The 25,823-nt window shown below is 43.0% G+C and overlaps 1 protein-coding gene across 10 annotated transcripts in view; it reads left to right on the top strand.

Annotated features, from left to right (window-relative positions):
- The window catches only part of TRPM3 (transient receptor potential cation channel subfamily M member 3), a 536,370-nt gene that overhangs the window by 448,790 nt on the left and 61,757 nt on the right, over nucleotides 1-25,823 (top strand). For all 10 annotated transcript variants that reach the window (XM_049710919.1, XM_012535433.3, XM_004276399.3 and 7 more), the window contains 6 exons: nucleotides 914-1,203; nucleotides 1,857-2,085; nucleotides 4,257-4,424; nucleotides 9,144-9,284; nucleotides 15,798-15,926; nucleotides 20,406-20,657. In XM_049710919.1, the coding sequence (XP_049566876.1) occupies nucleotides 914-1,203; nucleotides 1,857-2,085; nucleotides 4,257-4,424; nucleotides 9,144-9,284; nucleotides 15,798-15,926; nucleotides 20,406-20,657 (1,209 nt within the window). The remainder of the gene's footprint in view (nucleotides 1-913; nucleotides 1,204-1,856; nucleotides 2,086-4,256; nucleotides 4,425-9,143; nucleotides 9,285-15,797; nucleotides 15,927-20,405; nucleotides 20,658-25,823) is intronic.

The following is a 25,823-nucleotide window of genomic DNA, read 5'->3' as shown; positions in this document are numbered from 1 at the left end:
AGTACATGATTCTAAAATAAGGAGGTGAAATTTTTTCCAGTGTCGAGGGGGCAGGTCACAGTAGCTTTGAAAATTCTATCATGGGGTTATATTAGCATTGCAAACAAACAAAAAAAATCCTATTTGAAATACTGACTTGAAAACCAAGAAAGCATATAAATTCCAGTAAGTGAAATCTATTCATGGAAGTTTACAAATGGCAACAGATCCAAAGACCAGAAATTCTTCACAAATGCATCTAATGAAGTATTCAGAAACTCAAGAAAGATTATCTGTCTCCCATCTTCTGTTCATGTGGTTATTATCGTATATCCAATTGCAAGTATAGGATGTCCTTGTCTTTTCAGTGGAAAGGGTAGTGCTGTCCATCATGAGGTACAAATAACCCTACTTGTAGAGGAAAAGAATGGACAAAAGTTAAAAAAAAAAAGCCCATTAAAAAATACTGTTCTAGGGCTTCCCTGGTGGCGCAGTGGTTGAGAGTCCGCCTGCCGATGCAGGGGACACGGGTTCGTGCCCCGGTGCGGGAGGATCCCACATGCCGCGGAGCGGCTGGGTCCGTGAGCCATGGCCGCTGAGCCTGCGCGTCCGGAGCCTGTGCTCCGCAACGGGAGAAGCCACAACAGTGAGAAGCCCACGTACCGCAAAAAAAAAAAAAAAATACTGTTCTAAAATTAAAGTATAACACTGACATGTTCCCATAGGACTGTGCTTATTCATTTATTATAACTTGTTTTAAAGTTAGGCATTCAGGGGCTTGTGAGTTCTTTTAGAATAGAAGCTAGGAAAAGACAGTTCATTTTTTCTGTATCTATTCCAGAGCTGGGCCAGTAGTAGACATACAAGAACTATTTACTGAATTGAGTGGATTCATTTCTAACTCCATCTCTGTGTTTTTTCCCTAAAATTACAGGATGATGTTCCCTTGAGGCGAGGAAGAAAGACAACCAAGAAGCGTGAAGAAGAGGTGGACATTGACTTGGATGACCCTGAGATCAACCACTTCCCTTTCCCTTTTCATGAGCTGATGGTGTGGGCCGTCCTGATGAAGCGGCAGAAGATGGCCCTGTTCTTCTGGCAGCACGGCGAGGAGGCCATGGCCAAGGCCTTGGTGGCCTGTAAGCTCTGCAAAGCCATGGCCCACGAGGCTTCCGAGAACGACATGGTTGATGACATCTCCCAGGAGCTGAACCACAACTCCAGGTTGGACGGCCTAGCAAATGGCGTGGTCAGGGGAGAAGAAGGGAAGGTGGTCCCCAGATACAGGTTTTTTGAGCTATCCAATACTTCAAGGGGAGACAGAATCAACCCAATGGTGCACACAGAGGGCGGACACAAACAGTTAACATTTACAGTGCACAGTGCTAGATACAGAGGTACATACAGATATATAGATTTCATTTCATCCTCTCAACTGCCTCAAGAGGTAGGTCCCTTATGATGCATACTTTACACCTGAAGAAAATGAGACTCAGAGAATTTAAGTAACCTGTCCAAGATCACACACTTATGGTTGACAAGGCCCAGCTCTGAACTGAGGTCTGTCACATTTAAGAAGACATACTGCACTCTGGGTTTTGGGTCTGCCTTCCACATCCATATGCCTTGAACTGGGGGCCTTGAGTGCAGGGATTGTGCTTCATTTGACTTACACCCCCAGTTCTAAACATGGTATCTGGCACACAGTAGATGCTTAATGGGTGTTGCCTGAATGAATGAATGAACAGACTAGACCCCATAAGGAACAACTAGACCACTCAGCAACCACCCTTTGTGGCTTGGCCAGTGGGTCCCCACTTTCATCATCTAAGTCTCCAAGATGGCCAAAAGACAGTTCCTCACATTCTCTCATTCAGGGACTTTGGCCAACTGGCCGTGGAGCTCCTGGACCAGTCCTACAAGCAGGATGAGCAGCTGGCCATGAAACTGCTGACGTATGAGCTGAAGAACTGGAGCAACGCCACATGCCTGCAGCTCGCAGTAGCTGCCAAGCACCGTGACTTCATCGCACACACATGCAGCCAGATGTTGCTCACGGACATGTGGATGGGTCGGCTCCGGATGCGCAAGAACTCAGGCCTCAAGGTCAGTGAGTCCAGAAGGCCCTGTTGGCTATGAGGGCCAGAGGGCTGGTGGGAGCTTTCCAAGCCAAATCTGCAGTGGTAGTGGGCATTCTCTTAACTCGGGAGGGTGGTTCTGAGCCCCAACTGTGCATCAGAATCTTCTGTATAATGGGTTGTTTTTTTGAATACAGAGACGAGGGCCTACCCCAAGTTCTGCTAAATCAGAACCTTTAGAGATGGCATGCCTAGACAGTAATATTCTCAGAAGATCCAAGGTGATGGTCACACAGGGGTACCATAGGAGGTATCATTTGCTCTGTCACAAGCCATGCTGCACCAGGAGACACTTACTTAGGCAACCTTTCACCTCCATGTGAGCCTGAATGCCTTGGCCCCTCCTTGGCACCATAAAGAGACATTGGCTCTTATCAGCTGTACTTTAGAAATTTTTTAAATGAAATAAAAATGAGATAGATTTATATGTAAAGATGTTGCTAAATAATCCTGATCTATTTTTCATTGAAGGAAAACAAGTTGCAGACCAACGGGTAGAGCCTGAGTCCATTTCTTTGGTTTTTTTAAAGCATGTACATGTATAGTTCTATTTGTACAACTTCATTTTTTTATTAAAAAAAATAGAAAGGATACACAGTAAATTGTTTGTAGTGGTTACCCCTGGGGTTGAAAGTATAAGAAATAGGATAATAAGTGGCTTTTGATTTTTTGTTTTCTTCAGTGTTTTACAAGCAAAACATTAAACTGAGAGAATTTTTTAAAAGACCAAAAAAATGGGAAGGGAAGATGGAAAGAATGTTTTAAAATGCTTTATCTGTTTAGAGTCTGTGGCTGTTACAACTGAAGCCAGCCAGGCTTATACTTACCTAGAACTACCTGCTCTAGGTAACTCTGAGGTCAGCCCAAAATAAAAGGGCCACCAGACCAGAGCAGTCTGCTGAGGCCACCCTGATTGAACCAGCAACCCTCCCCAACTCCACCCTTTCTGTGGGCTCTTGGCCCAGAGTCACAGAAGGGTTCCATGAAGTGGGTCATGGGCATTCCATCACTACACTGCAAACAATGCCAAGCCTGGCTCTCAGCTCTGAGGACAGGGTGTCATGTCCCCTGAAGACTGCCAGGCATGCCACCTGAGCGTTCCCAGGCCTGCCAGGCACCCTTAGTCAGGGTCACCACTCTCCCCTTTCCCTTAGCTGCTCTCAAGTCCCTGGGCACTCGAGCACAGACTGTCCCTGCCTCATTACTTGAGAATCATTTTTACTTATCCTTCATGGCCTCTCTTAGCCCCTCACCTTGGTATACTTTCTTCAGGGAGGGTTGTATTCAGAAGCCTTGTACACAGAACCATTTTAGGACTGAGGGAAGAGGTGAGAGAAGATTTAGGAAACACAAATCAGATGTCAGTATTATCATTCAGAAACTTGGTCCCTGGAAATAGAGAATGAAATTATTGCCCTCTCATGAGAAAAGCCAATGAATTTAGTGTCATCACGTGGAGATTTAAGCATGTGGTTTATAATGAGAGAAATACAGTGCTGAGCCTCCTGGGGCATTTGTGCAGAGGGACTCTCATAGTGATACAGAGCCCACGTGTGTGTGGGGGGTTTCTGTTGGATAGTAGCAAATGCTGGGGGATGCTCTAAAATGAATACAGTTTTCCTACATGGACTTTCTCAAGGTCAACTTAGGACAGTATTTTTTACAGAGATAACCAGGTGACACATAATCAGTTCCACTTGGCATATTAATAAATAAATGCCAGTGGACGTAAGTATGAACTGACTTCACAAAGTGCCATCAAGTGACTCGATGGGAAGCTGGATTTTTTCCCATTTTTGCCTTGGGTAGAATCTTTTTCCTCTGTTTCCCTCATGCAAAGTAGGTGTTAATTGGATAAGATGTATTTGGATAAGATGCTTTGTTTCTCCAAGATCAGACTGAGCTACTGTGAGTTAACAGTTAACAGTTCCCAGTCATGTGGGCAGAAGTGACCCTCTTAGCATGGATGTTCTTAGTTATTCAGATATGCAGGTCCCCACTGTGGGCACACCCAACACTCATACACCCTCACATCACACACACACAGACCCCACCCCCCAGGCTCTCTGATTCTAAGCAACCACCCTTATCTGAATCCTTTAAATGTGATTATTATTATTATCATTATTATTACTTTAGGTAATTCTGGGAATTCTACTTCCTCCTTCAATTCTCAGCTTGGAGTTCAAGAACAAAGATGACATGCCCTATATGACTCAGGCCCAGGAAATTCACCTCCAAGAGAAGGAGCAAGAAGAACCGGAGAAGCCCACGAAGGAAAAAGACGAAGAGGACATGGAACTGACAGTAAGAAAAAAACTATTCAGTTATTGTCAGAGGGGAGAACCCCTAATCCACCTCTCCCATGGATATGGCTTAAGATTTAATAACTCTTGAGGTCAGCTTCCCACCAGGTACTTTCATTTAAGTATTGAGACCAGGTTATTACAAAAGTGTCCTCTCGGGGACTTCCCTGGCGGTCCAGTGGTTAAGACTCTGTGCTTCCAATGCAGGGGGCACAGGTTTGATCCCTGGTCGGGGAACTAATAAGGTCCCACATGCCTCATGGTGCAGCCAAGAAAAAATAAGTGTCCTCTCTGTGCACAAATAACATAACTAAAGGGACTGATTCGAATCCTTCAGCCAGGTAAGCGGCACTCAACAACCCAATGAAATTCAGAAGCAAGACACCCTGAATTTTCCAAACAGGCGACACTTTATAAACAACAGGTGATGTGGCAGTCTTAGCACACGAAGAAGGAAAGGGAATCTGATTTGGGAGCAGCTGGCTCCACTGAGCTGGAGCCGTTGTGCTGATCAGAAGCTAAGCCTTTATCTGTCTTCGAGGTCAGGCTCACAAATACAGCACTAATTGAATTTTGGGGTTTGTATGGAAGGCTTTTATTAGCTCTTCCTGGTATAATTATAGAGCATGGATGGTTTGTTCTGTAGGGGGAATGGGGCAGCTGGGCATGGGACAGCTTCCTGCAACCCCTGCTGGAGCAGCATGACTACCACTGGATTGTATCCAAAGTCTAAAAACATCACATGCTATTAAAGGGACAAACAAGGCTTCAGAGCTTTGGAGACATAAGGCAACAGCTCCACAGGACTTCCTGGATACCCCCCACCCTCCCCACCACCCTGACCAATTACTGTGACGAGCCAGAAGAAGCTGTTTGGGGAAAAAACAAAAATTGGTTTTGCTCAGGTGACAAAAGGCCTTGGCATTATTATCCTAAGTGGGACCACCCTGCGAATTGATTTTCCTCCAGATAAACACTATTTCCTTCAGTAGGTCCTTCCTAAAGATCTATTTGCAGGCACATTCCCAGACCCAAGTACAACAGGGGCTATGCATCGGGCCACTCTTTTGATTGATTAATCATTCACTGCTTTTGACTCACTGAGTTCAAGTCCTATGTTTGCTTTCAGTTTCAGGATCCTTATATAAATTAGTGGAGGAGTCTGCTTTCCTCTATGACAGGATCAAATGACTGTCTTGCCTGAAGAACTTACCATAATTTTGGCCTCTGAACCCCTTCAAGGATAGGAAATGATATTTTGATCATTAGCAGAAACATTGGTAGTAGTAATACAAAATCTTCATTGAATGCTTCAGCAGAGGGGTAAAGAGTGTGCGCTCTGGAGCCAGAATCCTGCCCTGTCACCTACTCACTGTGGGACCTTGGGCACAGTTTCTTAACCTCTAACATGGGAATAATGACATTATTATTATTACTAGCTCACAGGTACATGTAAACTATGTAACAAGTGTGCATGTAACTAATGTAGACTGGTGCCTAGCACATGGTAGATGTTTGCTAATATTGCTATAATGGTGCTAAATGCTTAACCATACACTTACTCATGGAATCCTCACAACAAGCCCACAAGGTAGGTACTATTGTTATACCATTTTATAGATGAGGAAGCTGAGGCTCAAGAGAGGTTAAATGGTCCAAGGTTACCCACCTAATTAGTTGCAAAGCCAGGATTAGAACCCAGGCATGCAGACTCCACTGGCCATGCTTTTACCTGATAAAGCTAAGGGATGCAAAGAATTTCTTCCTAGTCTCAAATGTAGGAGCTCAGCTGGTCTGGTCCACCACGTAGTAGAAAGAATCCAGTAGGGACGCATGGGCCTCCTGTGTCAAGTATGACATGGCCTTGACATTGGTGTACATCCTAGGAAGGCTCAAAGAAGGAATCTAGGAAGGTAGCCAGAAGCTAAAGCAGTATCTTTCTGGTGGGTCTGAAGGAAGATAACAAAAGAGGCAGCTGCCTCTCCTGCTCAGTCCAGAGTTTTGAGGATCTGATCTTTCAAGAAGCCACAATAAAAGATGCATCTCTGGACTAAGAGCAGTCTACTTCCCAAATAGCCCCCGCCGTTGTCTACTGAGAACCCAAGTAGAAGACACCACAACAGCGTTACTGCCTGAGCTGATTCTCCACAGGCTGAAACAGCAGGGAGAAGGAAAGGAAGGAAAGGACTTATGGGCTGGCAAAGTCAGGGTTGGACAGCACTTGTTTTTAAGGTGGCACTTTCTTTCACCCTAATGACAAATTCTGTTACTGCTGGACCACTGGTCTCAGCTCACCCCAGACAGGATTGGAGAATACAGCTTGTTGACAACTCCACTCCCTTCATAGCATTGATATTTGAGCTTCTGTGTTAAACCAATATATCCTCTCTTGGAATGGAACATTTTCCCTTGGCCCTTCCAAAATTATACATGGAATATCAGCTTCAGTTTGCTTCACTTTAGTAGCCTTTAATAGCTTAGTTCACCTCAAAGGATCTTTCCCAGACTTGACATCTGTGTCTAGCCAGCAAAGATTCTGAAATCCATATCGTGCAGTCATGTCTGTATTTGACCCTGTTACAATCTGCTTTAAGAAATGTAGACTAAGGAAATGTTTGACTACTGGGAAAAGAAATCAACAAAATCAGCAAGTTACGCTGCTTAAGCTGGAATTAATGAAATGTCGAAAATGCTTTACTTAAACCATGAAAGACAAGCCTCTTAAAAATGCACTCACTTTGAAATATTTTTGAACAATAAAGGCAAAATAGATTGTTCTGTTTTTCACTTTGTTTTACCTGCCTTGCTAGGTAAGTGTCTTGAATTTTTCCTAATAAAGCCTCAACACATCCACGGACCCAGGGCATTGTTACAACTCTGTTGGGAAAGCCACCGTCCCTAGAGGTTACCCCAAGATGCCATTCTCCAAGATGCCTAAAACCCTCCAAGCTGCCTTTACTCTCATCTAATTGTGTACCCAAATGGTCTTGTATTATTGAGCATATAAATAAGCAGAATAGAAGTAGGATAATTATGTTACATATATTATGAATTATAGAAGAGAAATATCATGTAACTTCAGAGTTTCCTGAGGTCAATGATCGATATTTATAGAACCCTATTGCTGTCTAGTGTGCTATATCCATCACAAAGATTGACTCAGCTCACTGATCAAAATAAATTCTTAGATGGGCCATAGTATGGAATCTTACCTATTCATTAGTTCAAGGTACTTTTCCAGCCAGAGAGTCCATAAAGGAATGGAAGTTACCCTTTCCCGAAATCCTATGGTTACAGGTAAATCATTTGTTGATTGTTACATATTTGAGTAAAGTGGATATTTGAGGCAATGACAAAAATAGTTGAAACTAATATATCTATATTGTGGGTAAGGTAGTTTGAAACCAGAATTATCTAGTTGTTGTCTCTGTTATCAACTTCAAGGTAAATTATTTTGGTAATTAGATCTGCAACTTTAAACCCATATTCCTATACTTTTTCTTCTCCCAAATTCTTATCTGTCTTCAGTAGTTATAAGGTTTTACCCTGTTCTCACACTTAATAAAAATTTCATTTCCCAAACATTGTAGAACGAACCTTGCTTAGAACAATATGGAAAGAATTAAAGCCAAGAAATTGTGCTGTAATAGGTGCCTAATATCATACTTTTTTTTTCTTGTGAGAGATCCCAACTAGATCATTTCAGTCACGAGTACCCGAGAAGGTCTTAGTTCACTTTAAAGACCAGCTAATCTTTACCGAGCACTTATTACGTTCCAGATGCCGATTGATTTGTAAACCTACCCTCTATCAGGTGCTATTACTACCCTTATTTTACAGTTAAAGAAACTAAGTCTCAGAGAGGTTAAAAGAGTTGCCCAAGGTGCCACAGATTCTAAGTGTCCAGGGTAGGACCCAGTCCCTTTCTGTGTCCGCTTTTTCTCAAGTTCTGCCTTTTTTGTGATGTTTAATTGTTGTTGCCGCTTCTCCTGTCAGAAATGAGGAGGAAATAGTGAATTCTTAAGGAGACCTGTAATAACTTGGGAGATTAGGGCCTTTTCTGGTCAGCCCTGACTTCCAGTCCCATCTGGTTGACTCTGCCACGCAGAGGAAGGCAGTGTGCCCAGGAATCACCAAACTAGCACCAGCAGTAATTCAGGCTTTACAGGGTTTGAAATCAGGGAACCGAGGCATATGCCTAGGAGTTGGGTAGACATTCCTAAGTTCAGGCACTACAGATAACTTAACCTCTTGAATATTCAACACCTTCGGATAAATAAGGTATTACTAGTCCAATTTACCCTTGACTTAAGAGTCGTTAGCATGAGTAGAGAACCCAGACCTGCCTGTTTCATGATACATAAAGGGAGAGAGGGGTTGGGAGGAATGATAGATTCCTGGCCTTTCCAGGTTACGCTCTTTCTGTCTCTCAGAACTCTGGGTATCTTCCAACAGCTCATCTTCCAGAGGTTCCAGGCTGGAAGAGAAGAGAATGGTCAAGAAGTATCCCTAAGGCCTTCCATCCCAGGGAAAGGATACATAGATTCTATGTATAATGCAAATGCACACTTAGGGAAGGCACAATCTCTAAATCTCTGGGGGCCCTGAACAAAGCTGTTAGGTTCTATGAACACACTTTCCCCATCTATAAAATGAGATACATGTTGAAACATGTTCTGCAGAACCCTGCTGTGATGGTATTGGTTCTCTTCCACTGTAGGCAATGTTGGGACGAAACAACGGGGAGTCCTCCAGGAAGAAGGATGAAGAGGAAGTTCAGAGCAGACACCGGTTAATCCCCCTGGGCAGAAAAATCTATGAATTCTACAATGCACCCATTGTGAAGTTCTGGTTCTACACTGTAAGCATCTTTCCTTTTCTCCTTTTATTAAAGGAGAAAAGGCCACAAAGAGTCAATGTCAGTTTCTCACACACCTGGGTGGTTTCTTCTACAAGTCATTATTATATAAAGACCATACAGGCAGGAATAATGGCTCTGTGACCTTGCTTTTTCCTGTAGCTTTGCAAGATTTGTGGAGTCTGTGAGGCAGCTTCCACAGCTTCTACATTTCTCCTCCTTGCAGAAAAGAAAGGAAATGGTAAAAGTGAGAACTAGCAGAATAGAGGTGAGATGAATATGAGTCTAGTCTAGAAGGGAAGTAGAGGTCCTTCTACAAAACGCTTCCCTTTTCTGGATGGATGAGCAATGGATCAGAGTTGCCCATTTTAGACACCAGCCCTGGGTTTGGGGGGACATTTGGTGGGTAAGGGCTGAGCAGAGTGTTCAAAGGAAAACCACTAAAGATGGGGATCAGAAGTGTGTAATTACTCCCAATCCGGTATGTCATCAAACAACCTTTCTTGCTCTGACACCGTTAAACAACATGCAAACCAAAGCAGCAAAAAACATGCAAAGCAACCTACAATCACAGCAAATACTGTCCAGTAAGCACACCCTGCAAATATTTTCTGCCCACAAGATAAAAGATTATCCCTGAAATAGCCTCCTCATATGGGAGAAATGGCCCGTCTGCCCCTGTTTTTCATGATGTTTTAAGCTTAAGGTGAGCTTTGACCCAGGTTGTCTCTGCTGCTCTCCAGCCAACGGTGGAGCTGTGCCAGATGAAAGATAGTGCATCTGTATTTTTGGCCTTTTTCACAACCAGCTCCACACCAGTCACTTGAGTCAGCAACAGGATAATCTGAGTCTGAGGCCGAGATGACGCAAATGACCAGATGAGGTCCTTTTTGTGTGGTCCTGTATGCTAACACTCAACGCTGGCTTTAAGCCAGGCTTTCCCAGCCTCTGCACGATTGACATGTGGGGCGGAATAATTCTTTGTTGAGGAGAGCTGTCCATGCGCAGCAGCATCCCCGGCCTCTGTCCACTAGATGCCAGTAGCAGTCTCCAGCCCCCAAGTAGGAAACCAAAATGTCTCCAGACATTGCCAAATGTCTCCTTGTGGGGTAAAACTGCCACAAGTTGAAAACCAATAATTTAAAGTTTGGTCTTCAAAGAGGATGGGAAATTATTAAAATACAAATATGATCTTTTTAGTGAAGTAAAAATTTAAAGTTTAAATTTATTAGCATTAAAAAAAATCCTTCCCCCCTCCCCAAAAAAATAACTAAGGCATGCAGAAATCATTTCTATTTATCTATTGCATGCAGATATACACTATGTTTACCTTGCAGAAAACAACAGAGTGGTGGCAAGCATGGACTTTGCAGTCAGACAGCCTAAGTAGAAATCCTGTCTGGGCCTCTTTATTATTGTGTCATCTTAAGCAAGTTACTTTAGCACTACGTTCCCAGTTTTCTTAAGATGGGGATAGTAATAGTACCTACTTTATAAGGTTTGGTAAAGATTAACTGTGTTAAAATATGTAAAGCACTTAGAACAGGGCCTGGAACACGTAAGCACAATATAAATGTAACTTGTTATTCCTAGGCTGGTCCCATTGCAGAGCAAAGGTCAGTGTTTTATTCATCCACCCAGGCAACAATGATAAACTATCATTTATTGAATACCTACCTTTCTCTTATATTAGACTGCTTTAATTGTCTAGGACAGAGCGTGGCAAACTACAGCTAACAGGCCAGACCCAGCCCACTGCCCATTATTGTGGCCCGTGAGCTAAGAATGTTTTTTACATTTTTAAAGAGTTGAAATAAAATCTACTGAAGACTAATTTGTGACACATGAAAATTACATGAAATTCACATGTAATTCATGTGTCCATAAAAAAGTTTTCCTGGAATACAGCCAAACTCATTCATTTACCTATAGTGTGGGTGCTTTTGTGCTACAACTGTTGAGTTGATTACTTGCGATAGAGACCATCTGGCCCACAAAGCCTTAAAAATTATCTGGTCCTTTACAGAAAATGTTTACAGACTCCTGATCTAGAGCATGAAAGAAACCAGTAGTAGTATCAAGAATTATCTATCAGCCCAGAATGTTTTTAAATCACAGATGCCTTGCCAGTGGTTCTGAGCCTTGGCTACGCATTAGAATCACCTGGAGTGCTTAAAAAAAACAAACCTGAGTTCTATTTAATCGATACGTTTATCTACTTAAAAAGATGCCTGGGTTCTTTTCCTGGAGATTCTGTTGACATTGTTCTGGGGCACAGCCAGGACATCAGGATATTTCAAAGCTCCCAAGTGGTTGTAATGAGTAGCCAGGGATGAGAACCACTGCCCTAGACAAAGGGCTGAGTTTTCAGCCTGGTATTTCCAAAACTTCCATGATGATAAGGGATTGTGTTAGAAATGCAAATTCCTGGCCCTATCACAGACCCACTAAATGAAATCTCCAGGGAGGAGCCCGAGCGGTTGTGTTTAACAAGCTTCCCAGGTGAGTCTTGTGGTCTGGGAAGCTTGGGGCATACTGCTTTTCTTGTACCATATACTGCAGGTTGTAAGGCTGTCCCTTTGAGAAGTGGGGCCCACGTGTCCAGCTCCCTTCTGTATGGCTGACTGGTTACCCTCCACAAACCCATCAGACTGGATGCTCCAGTCATGTCTGATTGTGTTTCCACAATGATTTTCAGAAATCCATATGTATTGACAAAGCCTCAAAGAAGTAAATGGAGATGCGGAGTGTCAATCTTTAAAGTCCCCAGAGATGCTTAACAGTAAAATGCAGCTTTAGATCAAAGGGCCCATTTGCTTTTGGTTGTGTTTTTTTCTGTAAGAGTAGTTCCCAACTTGATTTCCCAAAGTGTCCCCTTCTACACTCCCAAGGTTCTGAAAGGTAGGACACACCTCACTTCCACATAACCTCACTTCCATGTCTTAGCAAGTTTCCAGAGGAGCAGGTTGAGTCCTCTTCTGTTCCAAGAATAAAGGAGGCAGGGATCCAACTGGCTCCCAGACCAGTTTGTGGTGAGGGCCTGTTTCAAGTGCCCAGCTGGAGAGGATGCCAGTTCAAGGTGCAAAGTGGTGCCAGGTCAGAGGGCACCGGGTGTGCTCTGGGCTTCTCCAGCAGGAACAGACTCCTTCCTCTGCTAACACGATGGGCCCCTCCACGCTCTAGTGGCAGTAGGAAAAGGCCTGGGAAGAAGCGGGGATGGCCAGGCCCCACCAGGGATCCCCAGGCAGCTTCAGCAGGCTTTGGTGCTCGCATTTCATACTTTAGGAGTCAGGCACCTTGGTTAATGGTAAATTTATAAAAATATATAAGCAAATAAAATACAAATTCTTATAGGATTCCCACTAACTTAAGAATCACAAGGTTCTGTTTCTTTTCGAAGCTATGGCATTCTACACACAGCTTGTTAATGCTTACAGAATATATATGTGTGTGTATATGTGAATATATATTCACACACACACACACACATTAAAGCATGTCATGTTAGGGTTATCTGCAGCAAGGCCCCATGAATGTTAGCGAGTTCTAAGATAGGTTTCTTCCAAGGCAGCATCCAGTCCTCTGTTGTACCACTGAAACATGTTTAAAGCCCTATTTTTGGAAGTCCGTATTTTGAGAGTTGTCCCAAAATATTATATTGTAGCTTGTTTATGGAAAGAAAAGCATTGTAGAGTAACTGATTTAAAAAATAGGCAGGAGCTAAAAAGGATGTTCGTGGAGGAGGCATAAGCAATGAGGTCAATTTAAAAAAGAAAAAAGAAGAAGAGAGGTATGAGTAGTTAAGGGGGGTAAAAAAGGAAGGAAGGACTGAGGTAAGAGGAGGCGAGAGGCATAGAAGTTTCTTGAAAAAAGAGGTGTATAATAATATCAGTCACCATTCATTGGGCCTCTATACTGTATCAGGAGGTAGATGCATATTCCCCTCCCCCATCCTTCTGAAAGCTCTACAGGGTCGGTAGCAAACATCTCCATTTCACAGAAGGGAGGCCCAGGCAGGCGAAGTGATTTTACACAAAAAGATACAGCTGGGATGTACTTGAGCCAGGATTTAAATCCAAGTTTCACTGACTTTGCGTCTACATTCCTTCCACCAACACTAGTCCTTCTGCCAAACAAGTACATTAGACCTGTGTTCAGAGGAGAGAGGCAGATTGAAGGGGTTATTTAAGTACTGAAATGAAGAGGTTCTGGAAGAGTTGTGTGTGTGTCACTGGGCCTACCTGTGACAAGAGAAGATAACGCTTTGGAATGTTTTGTAATGAACTGAGTAAAATGACAAAACCTGGGCAGTTAACAAGGCCCACTGGAAGCAGTGGAATTTGGTCCAACAAAGAGAAGGAAGCAACTAGAAAGAGAGAAGGATTTCAGGTCAGAAGGAGGCTAAGAGCATATTTCACCGTTTATCCACTGAAGTCCTTTCCTTGTGTTTTGTAAAATACAGAACTCACAGGGACTAGAGAGTGGATGCCAGTGTATAATGGTAAACAGGAACCATATGAAACGATTTACACTCTAAACACCATCCTACACGCTTTCACATTGAGTAGACTCTTTTCAGGTGAGGTTTTTCACAACATGCTAATGATCCCGAAGAGGGTGGGGTAGGAACTGAGGCATGGTTATAAATGGTGGTCCTTGGGCGGGGCGTATACCAAAGTGAATCTCTCAGGATGGGGAGGAGGTCTGCTGATCCTCCAGCATCTATGCAGCTGCCGTCTCACTTTCATACGTGATCTCAATTCAACTCTGATATATGCCCACCCTTCAAGAGATGAAAAGTTATATCTCTGTGTCTATAAATCCATCAGTGTAATAGTGTCTCAGAAAGTACCTTTGACTCATATTAAGGACCTATGTATTCATTTATTTTTTAAATGAGAAGGGGGAAAAAAAGGAAAAGGGAAGAAATAAGAAAAAGAAGAAAAAAAGAAAAGGGGGGAGGATAAAAAGGAAAAGGGGGGAGAAAAAAGAAAAGGGGGATAAAAAAGAAGGAAAGGGAGGAAAAAAGAAAAGGGGGGAGAAAAGGAAGAAAAAAGGAAAGGGAGGAAAAAAGGAAAAGGGGAGGGTAAAAAGAAAGGGGGAGGATAAAAAAAGGAAAAGGGAATAAAACAGGAAGAAAAAGAGAAGAAAAGAAAAAGGGATTTAAAAAACAGGAAGAAAAAGAAAAGGGGAGAGAAAAAGAAAAGAAGGGGAAAAAGGAAAAAAAGCAGAAGAAAAAAGAAAAAGGGAAGGAAAGAGGTCCGTTAGTAGAGAAAGCAGTGTTTCTCTAGCTCTGCAGGGCCACCCGTTCCCCTGTCTCCCAGCCAGGCTGCATCTTTCTCCACCTTCTAAGCTGCCTCCAGGGCTCCAGAATCATGCTGTATCTCCAAAATTCTCAAGGTCTCAATCCTTTTGCCCACACCATATCCTGTTCTTTGCTACCTAAGCTCCAAAGAGTGCCGATTTCAATAAATTCACTCTTAGCTCCTATTCACAGCCCCTGAGGCCCCTAAAGGCAGCAAGTACCTTACTCGGCCTGAAGCCTTGCCTAGAAAAGGCTTAACTTCTATGCCATTGCCCCTAGGATGAGTTTTTTTCTCCAGAGGCTCCTCAGCCCCTTATGTAAGAACCTCACTAGCCCTCCTATACTCCACTCATCTAGACGTACCTGAGTTGTCCAGTGGCATTCACCAAACCTGAACCCTGAGGAGTTTTCCTGGGACATCCAGCAACTCAGCTAGTTCCATCAGGGCTCAACCTGCAGTGCTAGTGCCTCCTGAGGATTAAACCTTACTCCAAGCCACAGTCGGCCTTACAGACTCATTCTTTCCTATAAATTGCTTGTCTTCTCTTGTTTTGTTCAAAGAAGCAGAAACCAGGAAGGAATATCCCAGCTTGGATAGGGCAGGAAAGTAGTGCCTGGGATAAGAGGTAAAACCTTCCCAGGGTACCGCCAAACCAAGCACATTAAGATAGGAGAAAAAAGAAGACATTAACATAGAAGAGAATTAAAGTGGGGCTCCAAGAAATTCCGGGCTATTATTTATGTCGGTTTGACCAATTTACACGTATAGCATGTGTCTGCCTTTCCTTCTTACAGACATTTAATCTATCTGGCATTCATTAGGCAAAAATTCACTGTGCTGTCCTAGTTCAAGGACCCAAGGCTCATGCATGAGCAAGAGCAGCCCCTGAGAAAAGAGGTTCCATTTTTAGCCAAGAAAATACGAGAAACAGGGAATTGCAAAACAAAATGGTGCATCATGACACATAGGTACGAGCAAAGTACTGGGACGCAGAGACACGCAAGGATCAAAAGGAAGATTGTATATCAAATTATTTCAAAATCACAGTCTTTTAAACTTCTTTTGATCATTTAGAGCCTAGAAGTTCATTTCGTCGTGAATTCCTAGTCCTGCTTGCTGACCTTGTTGTGTCCTGACTCACAGTGGCCTGGCGCAAGGGCAGGGCTCCCAGGTCTTCGCAGCCAGAGCACTGTATTGTGTTTCCTTACAGCTGGCGTACATCGGATACTTGATGCTCTTCAACTATATCGTGTTAGTGAAGATGGAGCGCTGGCCTTCCACCCAGGAATGGATCGTCATTTCCTATATTTTCACCCTGGGAATAGAAAAGATGAGAGAGGTAACTGCTTTCATAAAAGAGAACAGAGGAGAAAGACAGTGGTTAGTTACATCTGTGGATAGAGGGGATCATGGAACACTCGGGATCCAAGTTAAGCCAGAAACTATTTCTCTAACACTGCCACAGAAATAAAGGACTTGGCTTCCACAGCTGCTGACAGACCTGGGAGGCTTCAGTGTGTGTTTATAGGTTGTCAGTCCATGCATGTTTGGGATCTAGTCTGTTTTCTGCTAGAGTTATCTCTTACCCCAAGAAACCCTCCAGTTGTCTTCAACACTGTTTACACCTCTCTTTCCTCGTCCTGATAAACATGACTTTAAAATTTTTTCTACTTTAAGAAAGTTTTTTTTAATCTTTAAATTTTCCACTTTTAACTCCCATTGCAACCCCTTACTCTGTGTCTCTTTGGACACAGTCCACCAATACCTATGATTCTGCAAATGCATTTCAGCAGCTCTAGGAGGAACTATGCTTTCATTCATTAATTTATTCCCTGGTTTATTCCTTCTCAACATTTATTATGTCCCTGCTGGGCACCAGCCTCTCTACCAGCCCTAAGTGAATTGAGCATATTTCTTGTCCTTCAGGTTGAGGATGTGGGTCCCTCTCTTCTCCCCCCAACGCCATCGCATAAAAGGAGCCATCAAAATGCCACCCTCCTGTGACTTGAAGTCAAAGCTAGCCTCGGGTCATCAGATTCAGAGCCATTAGAATAAATGTAGTCAAGCAATAATCCACCAGAGGGCTCTGCAACCCTGCCCAACAAGCTCCCAAAGCCCATTCCCAAGCCCACAGGGGAGGCAGGCTTGTAAGTTATAATGATTCCTCTGCATTTCTTACTCCCTGTCAAGTCCACTGCATTCTCGAGAGCTCTGGAACAACCCTACTTGCTGTACTACAGTGAGTAGGAAAATATATTGAGCTCCATAGAAAAAAGGATTCCTACAAACCCACAAATTCACCCTTGCCTTCATTACTAAGGTTAAAAGGGCCTTACTCTCTTAGGGCTTAGCTCTAGAATGTTCTCCTCCAGAGAAAAAGTGGGATCTTTTTTTTAAAAAAGCAAACATGTATAAATATTTAGAGCCCTTCCTTGGGTTTTTTAACTGCTTTGGGGATATTTAAATTCTAACCAGCATGCCCCTATCCTGAGAGTACCATTTTATAAGGGACTGGATTTTTTTTTTTTTTTTTAAGTGGCTGCCTTTGCCTCATTCCAACTAGTTGTCTACTCTTAGGCTTTCCCATTCATAATGTCTTCCACTTCCTGACCACTGTTGTGCATTTCCCATTTGTAAACTGAAAACAGTAATAAATTCGCTTTGGTCTTTGTGTAGCTCTCTGAGAACTGAGGCCGCAACTGCTGAGGGCTCTGTTGCTGTGCAGCGCCAGCTCACTGGCTTTGTGATTTAAAGCCCAGATGCCTATTCCTTCCCCAGGACAAGCAGAAAAGGGAGAGACTTGAGCAGGGAGACTGGAATCTCTCCAGGGACTAGACTGGAAGAAGACAGGGAGCAGTCTGTACTCCACGGACTGTTCTGGAAGAGGCTGCCAAGCCGGCGGGCTGCCAGGAATCTCCAGGCTGGCTATCCATTTCTCCTGAGGCGGCATATAACAGCGGGGAGAGCAGGCTTTGGAGCCTGGGGTCAGCGGGGGGGTCAACCAAGAGTCCTTGTTTCCGAGGAAGCAGTGGGGCGGGAGGCACTGACCACCTAAGTATCTGACCTTCCCTTCGGCCCAATGAGGTTGCGCCCTGGCCCCTCACCCCACGTCCCTGAACCCATTAAGGACATGCTCAGGCACCGAGCGTCCCGCCTGGTGCCTCCTCACAGCACGCGGGCCCTCCAGACCTCAGACGCAGGAGCCTGAAAACAGGGGAAAGTCTGTAGGCTTCCGCGCCTCCGGGGACATAGGCAGGCGCTGTGGTTTCTCCCGGGGCCCGCCCCTTCCGGCATACGTACTTCTGCGCGCAGTCAGCCAAACAAGCCCGGTCATCACGTGATAGCGCGTAACTGCCCCCGGCTGCGGGTAGGCAGCTTCTCACGTGGGGCCTCCTCCCCGCGACTCGTGAGGGCGTTGGCGCGCTGTGAAGACATCTCCACTGCACAGGTATGGGAACCAAGACCCAGGAGGGATTGAGCCATTTTTCTGCGTCCCACAGCTAGAGAGGAGAGCTGGGTCTTAAACCCGACTGACCTGGCCCTAGGCCCACGGCTCTTTCCACTCCCCGCGAGGTTGCAAACTGAGACGCTCCCCGGATCCTTGGGATCCTAAGAGAGACCTCACCCCAGCCACTCTGCTTTTATCTCTTTTTACGTTGAGATTTCAGAAAAATACTTTAACTATTTAAAATACATATACATATATACTATAAACCTTAGGCGAGTGTGGGCAAAGGGTTAGAGAAACTCTAAGGCATTCCCCACCTCAGCACGTACGCTTGTGCACAGACAGGTTTTTTCCCCTAGTTAAGGTGGAGCCTGGGTGGGAAGCCATCAGGACAATAGCTGCTGCAGGAATTCTTCATGGGTAGGACAGTGGCTCCCAACCTGTGGTCACCAGCATGACCTGGGAGCTTTTAGAAATGTAAATCCTCAAGCCCCACACAGGCATACTGAAGCAGAAACTCCAGGGGTGGGGCCCAGGCAACTGTGTTTTCACCAGCCCTCCAGGTGATTCCGATGCATGCTAAGGGCTAGGGTTTAGGAATGAGGCACTAGAGGATGAAGAATGAGGCTGCCACGTGGCTCCTGGTATCTTGCTCAGCCTTCCAAGCCCCAGTCCTGACTCACTAAAACCTCCCTTCCTTAATGTTTCAGGCCAAGGCAAGCTATTAAAGGCACCGTGAGGATTCAAATAAATAGCTGTAGATTAGACCTGGCCCCAGTCTTTGCACTCCTCTCCTTTGAGAGGTCCTGAGTCGGGAAAGGGGTGTGTCATGGCTTGAAGAGGTGGAAGTCTCAGAGGCAAACACAAGTGATTCGTGAAGGTAGCCCTACTGTATAGCCTCACCAGGTTCCTAACATCCTGTGGTGCAGAATGGGTGTCAACTCCTGCTATCCAACTGTTCATTTCATAGAGTGTGGAGCAGCAAAAAGCCCCTCTAGATTTAAGATAATTCAGAGTACCACCCAGCAGTTAAGATATACAAGGGAGTGGGGAATTGCTATGAGGTGTCTCTGGAACAATCAGTCAACACATATTTCTTGAGTGTCTGTTATGTAGCAGGGCCTGGGAAACAAAGGGTCTGTCCTCAAAGTTTACAGTTATAGATGAGAGGAGAGATGGATGGATGTTGAGAGGGATGCATGGATAGAAGATAGCTAGCTAGCTAGACTGGCATGCATACGTGTACGCACACGTATACATGCATGCAGAAGATTCCCGTATAGTGATAAAAATCTTCAAAAAATAGAGTAGGATAATGTATTAGTGGCTTGGGCGTGTGGAGACCACTGCAGGGAGGTGGTCAAGGAAGTTCTTCCTAAGAAGGGGAAATTTGAGTGGAGACCTTGAGTATAAGGAGAACCCAGACATGTAAAAATCTGGGAGAAGAAAATGCCCAATAAAAGGAACAAGTGCAAATGTCCTGAGTATGGAATGGATTTGTTATGCTTAAGAGCAAACCACTATGGCCTCAGGGTAGTGAACGGGGAGGATATGGTGGGACATGAAATGAGGCCACTGTAAGGAGTTTGGATCTTTCTGTATTCGTAATGGAAGCCATCAGAAGGCTTAAATATTCAGTTATCACAATTTGCTTTAGTTTTGCTGTTGTTCATATGTCTCTCAAGTCTCTCTCTTTTTTAAATTGAGGTATAATTCACCAGTAAGAAAACGAACAACTCATAAGGGTACAGCTTGATGAGTTTTTACCTACCCATACAACTGTGTAATCACCACCCAGCTCACGGCTTAGGCTTTTAAAGGTCTTTCTGTGTGCTGCTTAGAGAATACATTGAGGCTGGTCAGGCAACAGTGGTGGCAGGGATACCAGTTAGAAGGCTGTTGCAATCATCTGGGCAATGTAATGGGGCTTAGGATAGAGTGGCGACAGTGAAGGTGGTGAGAAGTGGTTGGACTAGGTCGTATTTGGAAATATAGGTAATAGGACATGTTGATGCAGAGGATATGGGTCTGAAAGAGGAATGAAGGAGTCCTCCTAAGTTAGTGGCCTGAGTAGCTCAATATGGTGATACCGTTTACTGAGATGAAGGAGGATTTTGGAGATTTGCAGGGTATTAGGAATCAATAATTTTATAGCAAAACCCTAATGCGTGTCTTAGAATTGTAAGGCATCCCAAAGGAACAAACTTAATTGCTTATATACAACTGAGCTAAGCTTAGGCCATCCAGATGAGTAGATACAGGTAGACAAAACAAGCTACTGATATCAGCTAACAGACCAAGCACTTTGCAACTGGGCTGAAAATATAGACAGAAATCAAACCTAACCCCACTCTCTTTCCTGACTTTTAGATTTTGATGTCAGAGCCAGGGAAATTGCTACAAAAAGTAAAGGTGTGGCTGCAAGAGTACTGGAATGTCACAGACCTCATAGCCATCCTTCTGTTCTCTGTTGGAATGATCCTTCGTCTCCAAGACCAGCCCTTCAGGAGTGACGGGAGGGTCATCTATTGTGTGAACATCATTTATTGGTACATTCGTCTATTAGACATCTTCGGCGTGAACAAGTATTTGGGCCCATATGTAATGATGATTGGAAAAATGGTAAGCAGGGTCCTCTGATTCCATGTTATAAGTTCTCAGAGAAGGAGTGGTTATCATAGGAAGAGAGAAATAATTCATTTGGGTCTGCTGTCAATGTCTGAGATGGCCCTGGGGGTGTTTTATTTTTTAATTCCTTTTGAGTGTTCAGAAGTTTGATTACATCTATATATTATTAATACATAACTGGAGGATTAACTATCACTTACTCATTCACTTACTGACAAATATTTATAAACATCATCTATTTTGCGCCAGGCACCTGGGTAGGAGTTGGGTATGTAAGGACACTCATTTAATAAGGTAGATGATGAGAGAAAGAGAGAAGTGATTACCATACAGTGTGAGAATGCTGTAACACAGTTGTGTATAAAATACCTCAGGAGCATAGAAAAGAGACGGTTGGTCAGGGGAGCCTTCACACAGAAGTTGCATTTTATATCGGAGAAGGTATGGATCTCCACTGTAAATTTTTAACAGATTCCTTTTTTCTTAATGAAGTTCTGGAAAAACATCTTTCCCTACACAGAGGGGAAAAAAACATAGTTTATTTGAGTTGAGTTAGGTTGAGTTTGAGTTGAACATTAAGTTCTGTCAATATTTTGTGTTTTGTTACATTACTGGAGAATGATATCTGTTGAAAACTAGGTTCCAGAATGATGCTCCAGAATCTGTTGAAAACTAGGTTCCAGACTGATGCTCCTACTTATCTTATTCTTTTAAAAAAAGAATCCCAAGTGCCAAGTTAATACGCTTCCCACATATGGCTGTGGACTTGTTCCGGTATTCCTGGACCATACACTAGTTTCCAGACTTTCTCCATAAAGACTGAGCCCTCACGGGACAGCATCGGTGTAACCCTGGGAAATGCACAAGTAAATCAGCCCCCTCTCCAAACTTACTAGAGGAAGAATCAGAGTCTGATGCTCAGTGCTTTTTATCAGTTACCCCACTTTTCTAAGTGTGTCCCCTTACTTAACCTTTACAGGGCATATATGGAAAAGCCAAGTACATCCATTTTACTATGGCAAACAACTCTTACTGAAAAATCTCATTCCTAATGTCCTCCACTCCACTCCCATTGTATCAGCTCTTGAAACAGTTGAACAGTTGGTCCACAGATATCCTTCATCATTCTCACTCAGGTTTTACTATTTACATCATTACTGCTTACCTTTCAGTCAGCAAATCAATATTTATTATTATTTTTTGTGTGTGTATATATGTAACTCTACTAAAATGAGTCTTAAATAACAAAAACTCTTCCTACAAAAGCACTGGCAAACTCATACGAAGAGAGGGAGACTTTGAATCTAAAAGGAAAGGGTTATAATACCTTGAGCAATTTATTAACCTCTTTGAGATGCAGTTTACTCATTTCCAAGTAGTAATAATAAATGCATATCTCTTCAGGTTGTGGTGATAGTTAGAAATAACACAGGTTAAGTGGTCAACAGTGTCTGGCTCACAGTAGGTAGTTGATAAATTATATCTGTTACCGTTGTTAAAGTACAATGGAAAAAGGAAAAATCGGTGAGCATACTTACTTGCTCTATTCCTAATCCTTTTGTACAAAAGCTTGGTGTTTATAAAACCAGCATTGTTTAGGGAAAATATTACAAAGCCCACTCTAGAGTGGAAAAACTTGAATTCAATAAGCTTGAGTTACTTACCCAAAGCTGAATCCCAGTTCATTTGGGGGGTTTTTGAGTAGGAAACAAATGTGTATCTTACTGTATAACACTCTTACATCATCTTTGTACTTCAGTAATGAATTTGAGATGGTGGTGAAAATTTCCACATCTAAAAGCAGAGTCTCCACTTAGTCTATAGAAGAGGTTTAGGAGAGAGGATCTGTTGGCTTTCCACACAATTTATGTATAAAAATGTGTAGGTGTGTGAATTTTCTGGACAGAGGGGACAGACATCTATGAGATTCTCAAATGTGAAATTCTCAAATATATTCTCAAATGGACCCAATGAAAGTGAAGAACTATAACAGCTGCAAAATTAAGCCAAGTTTTCTCATTCTTGACACTATTGCTATCTTGGACTAGATAATTCTTCGTTGGGGGGCGGGGGACTGTCCTGTGCCTCATAGGATGTTTAGCAGCATCCCTGGCCTCTACCCACTGGGTGCCAGTAACGTGTGTGCATGAGCGCGCGTGCACACACACACACACACACACACAAACACTCACAACAACAAAAACATCTCCAGCTATTGCTGTATGTCCCCTGTGGAGCAAATTGCCCTCTGTAGAGAACCAGTACATTAGGTGAATACATTATCTGATTGGTTGTTTTTCTTAATTGATCATTACCTTATCTTATTTCAATAAATAAAATTGGGAAAGACCCAAACAAGCCAGATATATTAGTTTTAAGAGGTTGAGTCACATTTAAATCCTTGAAATAACTAGTCACACTAATGCAGTAAGATTATTTTCAAATTCATATCTATCTTTTTAATAATGGCATAATTATCCCCAGTTTTGATGAGAATGAAACCTTACCGTGGAGTGAGCAAAAGAGATTGTACTGCAGTTTTTCTACATTCTAACTTATTCTTGACTGATTAGTGAAGTCATTCATAAGTAGAAAATGAGTATATTTGGGGGCTTTGTTTGCTTTCATGGGGCTTTTAAGATAATTAGTTCAGTAATAGAGTCACCGATCCAGAAGGTAGGTAAACTATGCCTATGGAAATTATCAGTGAGCTGGATGGACTGCCAGGTTGGAGGCTTAACAAAATATGCCCAGATGTGGTTATACCGAAAGCCCCCAACATTAGAGAGCCCCTGTTAAGTACTAAACAGCCAAGTAACTCACTGTGCCCTGTGGTCTAGGGACTGCAGGCTGCTAAAGTACCTGGACTCATACTGATCAAGTATGATTCCAATTAATCTTCAGATGCAGAATCACTTAATGGAATTCCAACCCCTTTTCTTCATATTCCACTTCTCAATGGGTCTCTAAGCCTAGCACTAAGCTCACTTATATAATGTGGAATAAAAACAACAATAATAGGTTTCATTTACTATGTGCCAAATGCCATGTCAGACTTGTCAATCATCATTACAACCCCATGAAATAGGTTTTAGTATCTTCATTTCATAATTGAACAAACAAACTAGGCAAGGAACAAAGGAAGGATTCAGACTCCTATCTATCTGACTCCACAGCCTGACCTCCTTTCAATTCTAATAATAAACTTTTACTGAGAACTACCCACATTAAGTGTTTCACACATTATCTCATTTAATCCTTACAAAAATAATATGCATTATTACTATTTTCCCCACTTTACAAATAAACAAGACCAAGCAACGTGCCCAAGATCACCTAGTTGTTTTTACTACCAGAGTCAAGGTGAAAACTCAGGTATTCTGACACCTGAGGACACATACTTAACCGCTACAGTATATACTCTCCTCTATAGAAACCAACCAAAGGATATTTGAAAGAATGAGACACAATCAGCTCTCTTCATATTGAACCAATTGGACAATTTAGCTTTAAAAACAGAGGTAGCCAGGGCTTCCCTGGTGGCGCAGTGGTTGAGAATCTGCCTGCCAATGCAGGGGACACGGGTTTGATCCCTGGTCCAGGAAGATCCCACATGCCGCGGAGCAACTAAGCCCGTGCACAACAACTACTGAGCCCGTGTGCTGCAACTACTGAAGCTCGCACACCTAGAGCCTGTGCTCCACGACAAGAGAAGCCACCGCAATGAGAAGCCCACGCATTGCAACGAAGAGTAGCCCCCGCTCACTGCAACTAGAAAAAGCCTGCACACAGCAATGAAGACCCAACACAGCCAAAAATAAATAAATTAAATAAGTAAATTAAAAAATAAGTAAAAAATAAAAATAGAGGTAGCCAGACCCAGTTCTCGCTAATAATGTCCTGTTTCTGCAGTTCACTCCAACAGATACCAGTTTTTGTATGGAAGCTAAGACTCTTTTGAAATGTATAAAGTTGAGTGTTTGGGAATAATGTTTCTTTGGTTGTTTTGACCCTTTGAATAGATATTACAATCAAGCTGAATGAAAACAGTCCTGAGAAATTAGAACAGTTGCTGTATTTACTGGCTGAGTTTTCTTGGGTCAGACTAGTTCCTAAGTCTCATAAGTATACACCTTCCTCTCCCCACCCACCTTTTCATCAGTCTAAATAAATATAACATGAAGGACCCATTTGTGTTTTCTCACTAATAGAACTTTTTGTAAATAAATGATGAAAGAATTTTATAAGAGAGAGAGAGGTTGAGAAATAGACCCACATTCCCTATAAAACTGTTTCAGCACAGCTGGCTTGTTTACTTTTAAGAGAGTTCTGAGGCCACTAAGTTGTGAAAAGAATAATTAACCAGCATATATTTTTAAGGACAGTGAACAAATACAAATGAACATCAAATTTTGAGAGATTCTTATTTAGTTTCAAAGTCAGACAATACTTGAGAGATTTTTAAGTTGCCTTGGAAGTTGATTAATTGGCCTAAAATGTATTGAGCCCCCAGTGTCCTAAGGCATACAGGAAGGCTGTAATGTTTTAATTCCAATAACTGGCACCATGACACGTATTCTTGCAAAATAAAATTTTAAAACTAATTTAAAGCCTTCATTACTATTGATAAAATTATCATCAGTCTTTCTTTGTGGATGGACATTCCTTCAGGAAATTTGGTATCCAAGGGAAGATAGTCTTTTGTATTAGGTGGTTTTATGTAAGGGATAGAAACCAATCTCCAACTAGCTTAAGCCCAGGAGGGGTAGATTGATTTACAGCAGGGCATGATGGAACTGGGCTTAAAAGCTACTGCAGCCAGGCCCCCAACTACCATCACAGCACACTCTTTCTCTCCGGAATAGCTGCTTCATTCACTCTGGTCAGTTTCTCTAGTGGGAGACTCAGCCTCAGACACTCTGAATTCACGTCATTACAGAGAGAGTAAGGGAGCTTCTCTCTCCTGCTTCAGTTAAAAAAAAAAAAAATCTGAAGAAGGAATTCTGGTTGGCATGTCTGTGTCACATGCCTACCTCCTGTCACTGTTGCCAGAGGGAAAGGTACCATGATTAACCCAGCCTGGAAAAGACACCTGCCTTTAGGGCCAAAGTGGGTGGGAACTGTTTCTGAAAGAAGGAGGCAGTGGGTTCTGGCCAGGCA

The sequence above is a fragment of the Orcinus orca genome, chromosome 6, assembly GCF_937001465.1.
Source record: "Orcinus orca chromosome 6, mOrcOrc1.1, whole genome shotgun sequence".
Classification (NCBI taxonomy): domain Eukaryota; kingdom Metazoa; phylum Chordata; class Mammalia; order Artiodactyla; family Delphinidae; genus Orcinus; species Orcinus orca.
Note: the sequence above shows the minus strand (reverse complement) of the source record. Positions and strands in the feature narration are given on the sequence as shown.